We start from the raw sequence: 6,405 nt of genomic DNA, 5'->3' as shown, positions 1-6,405 counted from the left end.
AATTAGGGGTCGTAATGCTTAGCTAGAAGCCAACTACGATCGTCGAATCAAGAGTTGATTCGCGGCTAACATAGACCGGATCCTACAAGGGTTACACAACAGAGTAGTGATTTGAACGGAGAGAATTGACTAGATGGATAATGGCAAATAAGTGGATTGGATCCATTATTGGTAAGTCCTGAAAGATTCGGAGAAGTCCGAAGAGATAAACATGTTCGGGACCAAAAGGGAGGCCCGGAATGGCTTTAGGGAGGCCGGCCATGTGATGGCCGACCTAGGCAATAGGGCCGGCCATGTGATGGCCGGATAGGCCCTAAGTGGGCCGGCCAAGGAAGCCCATAAAGGGCTATGTTGGCCGGCCACCTTAAGTGACCCAATGGAGGGTATTTTGGGTGTTGCCTAATAATTAGGTTTATGGAATCCTAGTTTGAGTCTAATACCTCTTCTAGGGATTTCTATATATACCTAATTATACAACCTAAAGTAAGAGCCAAGTTTGTGTGATCTTTTCTGAGTGTCTGAAAGAGTTTCAGAATATACATCTCAGAGAGAGAGAGAAAAGGAGTTTTCTCAAGTATCTAGTCAAGAAGAAGGAGTTCTTCATCTCAACCTTCAAGAAGGTCCTAGCTGACTGAAAGGAGGGAGTTCAAGTCATTACTCGGTGTCTCAAGTAGAGGAGCTACACTTGGAGCTCTTATCTTCCGAATACTGGTCGAGATTTAGTTCGTGGGAAAGCGATTAAGAGGTAATCATCTTTCCAATCTAGTTCATTGGTATGTTCATGTATAGATCCTGGAAACTAGTGTTAAACATATGATGTTTGAGATTCCGCTACCAACACTAGACAATTAGGTGTATGAGATATCCTAGTACAATCCCCTTCAGGACCGATCGTCGACATGCAGAACCATATCCAACATCCAGAGGACCCTTGTCCCGGGAGAACAGGAAACCATTCAGCACCCCCTCTCGGCGTCCAAGTGATAAAAATCAAGCGCCTGTTCGCTCCAAAATTCCAGAATACAATCTCAACATTGAACCTGTCGAAGTAATCGCTGTAATGAAAGGAATGGGCAATGTAGTAAGATGGCCCGCCAAGACGAAAACTCCTAGTGATAAGAGAGACAATACCAAGTGGTGTGAGTTCCACACTGACTACGGGCACATGACCGCTGATTGCATAACCCTTCGACTAGAAGTAGCTGAACTCTTGAAGAGAGGTCACCTCACTGACCTATTGACAGATAAAGGGAAAAACACTATAGCCCAAAGAGATGTTCATCCAAAGGAACCAGAGGAACCAACTCCAACAAAGACATGTTTGGTTATCACAGCAGGATCAGAAGTAAGCGGAGTCAGTCATTCAGCTGCCAAAAGAAGTGCTCGTATCGCTGCCAACCCAGCTGCTCACTCACCTAAAGCCTCTTCATGTGCCTTCACTGATCAAGTCCTTTGCTTCCCTGACAATGAAGCATCAGGGCTCGTCAACCCTCATCATGACGCTCTCGTTATCTCACTCACTATCTCGAACGTCTTTGTTAAAAGAATACTTGTTAATAATGGTTCATCTACTAACGTGTTGTTTTTACATGCATTGCGAGGAATGGGTCTGGAAGAAACGAGTATATGTCGCCGACCCACCATTCTCATCGGTTTCAGTGGCGAGCAAAAGTACACGCTCGGCGAAATTTCTTTACCTGTTTTTGCAGGTGGAATCAACATGAGTACAACCTTCGTAGTACTCGACAGTCCCTCTGCCTACAACATCATACTTCGACGTCCTTGGATCCACAACATGAGGGCGGTCCCATCAACCTAGCTTCCACCAAGTTGTAAGGTTCCCTACTCCGTGGGGGGTACGTGAAGTCAAAGGCGAACAGAGCACGTCTCGAAACTGCTACAAAAACACCTTGAAGATGCCCAAAGCTCCCTTATAACAATTACAGACAGAACAGCTACTCCATAGTGACCCAGACAAGCCAACTATGGAGGAGTTGGATGAAGTACATATTCACTCAGAGCTAACAGATCATAAAATACAGATCGGTTCAAGACTGAATCCTACGCTCAGAGAAAAGCTAGTAGAATTCCTCACGCTTCACCATGACTGCTTCGCATGGTCACACGCTGACATGACAGGTATTCCTCACGCTTCACCATAAGCTTCCCTCCGGTCAAGCAAAAGAGGAGAAAGTTTGCTCCAGAAAGGAACAAAGTAATCAACGAAGAAGTTCAAAAGTTGATCGACATCGGCTCAGTTCGTGAGGTCCACTATCCCGACTGGCTTGCTAATGTAGTAGTGGTAAAAAAGAAGAATGGCAAGTGGAGAGTGTGTATCGATTTTACCGACCTCAACAAGGCGTGTCCAAAAGACTCATTTCCATTACCACATATTGACATGCTAGTCGACGCTACATCTGGACACGAACTCCTCAGTTTCATGGATGCCTTCTACGGGTACAATCAGATCTTGATGCATCCTGATGATCAAGAGAAAACTGCCTTTGTGACAGAAGAGGCATCTTTTGCTACAAAGTAATGCCCTTCGACTTAAAGAACGCAGGAGCCACTTACCAGAGGCTCGTCAACCGAATGTTCGCTGAAATGATAGGGGATACGATGGAAGTGTATATAGACGACATGTTGGTTAAGTCATTGGAAGCGGAACAACATCTCGATCACCTTCGCCAAGCCTTCGACGTCCTCAAAAGGTATAACATGAAACTAAACCCTGTTAAATGTTCATTTGGTGTTTCCTCAGGAAAATTCTTAGGTTACAACACAAAGAGGAATCGAAGCCAACCCAGAACAGATACAAGCAGTCATGAACATTCCATCTCCCACTTGCATAAAAGACGTGCAGAAGTTAGCAGGGAGAGTCGCCGCACTCAGTCGCTTCATATCGAAATCTTCTGAAAAGTGCTACCTTTTCTTCGCCACCCTATGCAAGTCAAAAAACTTTGAGTGGACGCCAGCATGCGAAGATGTACTTCAACAACTCAAAGCGTACCTGACCTCACCACCTCTACTCTCAAAACCCAAAGAAGGTGAGAAACTTTACATTTATTTGGCAGTTGCGGAGACAGCAGTAAGCGCTGTGCTGGTACGAGAAGAAGATAAAAAACAATTTCCAGTCTACTACGTGAGCAAATCACTTCTAGACGCAGAGACCCGATACAACCGGTTAGAAAAGCTTGCCCTTGCACTGGTTACTGATGCTCGTAAACTCAGACCTTATTTCCAGTGTCACTCAATAGTGGTCGTTACGACATTTCCTCTAAAGAATGTTCTCCACAAACCTGAACTTTCTGGACGTCTCACCAAGTGGGCAGTGGAGCTGAGTGAGTATGACATTTCATACCAACCAAGGACCGCCATCAAATCACAGGTATTAGCTGATTTCCTTGTTGATTTTTCACCTAACATACTAATACAGGCAGGGAAAGAGTTGTTGTGCTTAACCGACAAAAGCGAACAGAAGTGGAACCTATCAGTAGATGGTTCAAGCAACATGAACGGTGTAGGGTTGGGGATAGCTCTGACTTCTCCCGAAGGAGATCTAATACAACGAGCTATCCGTTGTGCATTCAAAGCAACAAACAATGAAGCCGAATACGAGGCACTTATAGCTGGGCTTACACTTGCAAAAGAAATGGGAATCCAGAGATTAGACGTTAAGTCAGACTCCCAACTCATTGTCAACCAGTTACAGGGAACTTATCAAGCACGTGACGCCAAAATGACTGCATACCTTGCTCACGTAAAAGAGTTACAAACGTCCTTCAAAGAAATGAACATAACACAGATACCTCGTCTAGAGAATGGACACGCTGATGCGCTCGCTAGCCTCGGTTCTTCAATTCAAACAAAGGTAACTCAAAATATTCCTCTAGTTTTGCTCGAGTGGCCAGCAGTATGGAAAAATCCTACTTCAGAGGTAGCCGCTACGGATCAAATCGATAGCTGGATGAATCCCTTGATTCGATACTTGGAAAATGATGAATTACCAGAAGACAAAGGAGAAGCGAGAAAGATTCGTGCTAAAGCTGCCTGATACACCATCCTAGATGGACAACTACTCAAGAGGTCATACTCAGGACCTTATCTCAAGTGTATCACCCCACAAGAAGCCAGGTACGTCCTCACTGAATTACATGCAGGAGAATGTGGAAATCATTCCGGAGGACGCAGTCTAACAACTAGAGTACTCACTGTCGGGTACTATTGGCCAATTATGAGGTCAGATTGCATTGACTTCGTAAAGAAGTGTGATAGTTGTCAGCGCTTCGCACCCACATCTCATCTCCCCCCAGAACGTCTCAACTCAATACTATCTCCTTGGCCATTCATGAAATGGGGGATGGACATAGTAGGAAAACTTCCTACAACACTTGGACAACGGGTGTACATGTTAGCTGTGACGGACTACTTCACCAAATGGATTGAAGCAGAAGCATTCCACCAAGTTCGAGATAGAGAGGTAACAAGTTTTATTTGGAAGAATGTCATTTGCAGGTTTGGCGTTCCAAAAGAAATTGTGACCGACAACGGTTCGCAATTCATTAGTTTCGACTTTCAAGATTTTTGCAAAGAATGGGGGATCAAACTAAACTTCTCAACTCCGAGATACCCCCAAGCTAATGGACAAGCCGAATCTTCAAACAAAACAATCATGAATACAATAAAGAAAAGACTGAAGAAGGCCAAAGGGGCCTGGGCAGATGAACTACCTAAAGTCCTATGAGCATATAGAACAACTATGCGAACTCCAACAGGAGAAACCCCTTTCTCTCTCGCTTACGGCTCAGAAGCCGTCATACCAGCAGAAGCAGGTCTTCCGTTTAATCGTTACCAATGGACGGAAGAAGAAAGCAATTGGCAACAACTCAACCACAATCTTGACATGCTCGATGAAATTCGTGATATGGCAGCCATTAGAAATACAGCTTACCAGCAGAAAGTGGCACGTCATTACAACAGAAACATACAAACTCGAACGTTTAAGGTAGGAGATTGGGTACTTCGAAAAGTGTTCCAGAACACCAAAGAAAGCGGTGTTGGAAAACTTGCACCCACTTGGGAAGACCCGTATCAGATCACTAAAGTGGTAGGACAAGGCGCGTATAAAATTCAAGCACAAGATGGACGTGACATAAACGACAGTTGGAATGCCGTGCATCTCAAACTGTATCATTTCTAAACTCTATTGTTACTTCTTTGTTTTCTCTCCTGCTTGTACATGTACTGACTTAGGCATCGGAGAGTTGGTTGGATTTCCACCGACTATAGCCCCTCAACGGAGATTGTGCAGGTAGAAACATCTTCACACCAGTACACGTTTCACGCTCACAAGAACATGTCGAGAGGAAATGGGAAGTAGTTTCCGCACTCTAAACCCAAATATTTCATCTTTCGCTTCTCTTTTAGTACTTGACTAACTTGAGCGTCGGAGGGTCAATGGCTATGCCATTGACCACTTGTTTCTTCCCCCACAGGAAATCAAGGACACCTCTTGCCGAAGGATAACACAGCCTAAGTCCAACACAAAGTTCAGTACTACACTTAGGCTGGGGGGAACACACTCATGATGTATTTTCACAGGACAAACAGATGTGGGAAAAAGCAAGCAAGAATAAAGAAACAACGAAATGCACGTAAAGACATATGAAGAAGCAATAGATGAAGAAGCAATAAAAACGCATGAAAAGATAACATAAACCAGGTGTGAATGTACAACAAACTCAACTACAAGACAATCCGTTTGTCTGTCTACATTCGCAAGCATCGACAAAGTGGCAACCCGATTGCTCATTTTCTTTACATATACTTAGCAACCCGATTGCTCAACATTCGCAAGCATCGACAAAGTGGCAACCCGATTGCTCATTTTCTTTACATATACTTAGCAACCCGATTGCTCATCTGTTTTACATGTACTCGGCAACCCGATTGCCTCTCTTCTTGTAAAAAGGCTTACAGGGGACAACCTGATTGTCTTGTACTCGTACTACTTGTCTCAATAAAGGATTTCTCGAGGTATTATTTCATTTATGTGTGGATTCCAAAGTCTAAGTTTCTTAATTCTACTCGTCTTTATACGTACACAAGTTCAATATAGTCTACAATACATAAGTCAACACGACTTATAAAAGGCAACCCGGTTGCTCATACAAAGAACACATTCACAACTTATGTACACAATATAAGCGTAAACGAAATACTTCATTCAGAATATAGCAAGTGAGAATCAACGTCTCACCAAGTTCAAGTCAAAATACTTAAAATCAAGAATGGGGCAAAAACTCACCCATTCACGAAATCCATCAACTAGTACTGAAACAAAAACAAACGAGCAAAGAAAGAAATAGAGTCCACGACTCAAAAGACATCTCTAGTCAGAGCAAG

The 6,405-nt window shown here is 43.7% G+C and overlaps 1 protein-coding gene across 1 annotated transcript; it reads left to right on the top strand.

The window, feature by feature from the left end:
- The first annotated feature begins 4,759 nt into the window (after positions 1-4,759).
- Positions 4,760-5,200, top strand: LOC147532067 (uncharacterized). Its single transcript, XM_086649893.1, has one exon. The coding sequence runs from the start codon at positions 4,760-4,762 to the stop codon at positions 5,198-5,200; it is 441 nt and encodes a 146-aa protein (XP_086506019.1).
- Positions 5,201-6,405: the final 1,205 nt, after the last annotated feature.

This window comes from Eschscholzia californica, unplaced genomic scaffold, assembly GCF_041429995.1.
Source record: "Eschscholzia californica isolate CP2 unplaced genomic scaffold, dmEscCali1.0.p SCAF_6, whole genome shotgun sequence".
NCBI classification, from domain to species: Eukaryota; Viridiplantae; Streptophyta; class Magnoliopsida; order Ranunculales; family Papaveraceae; genus Eschscholzia; species Eschscholzia californica.
The sequence above is the reverse complement of the archived record's forward strand: the minus strand, read 5'-3'. Positions and strand labels throughout refer to the sequence as shown.

Coding starts and splice junctions, on each gene's coding strand:
- LOC147532067 (XM_086649893.1), top strand. CDS start 4,760: ATGCGAACTCCAACAGGAGAAACCCCTTTCTCTCTCGCTTACGGCTCA.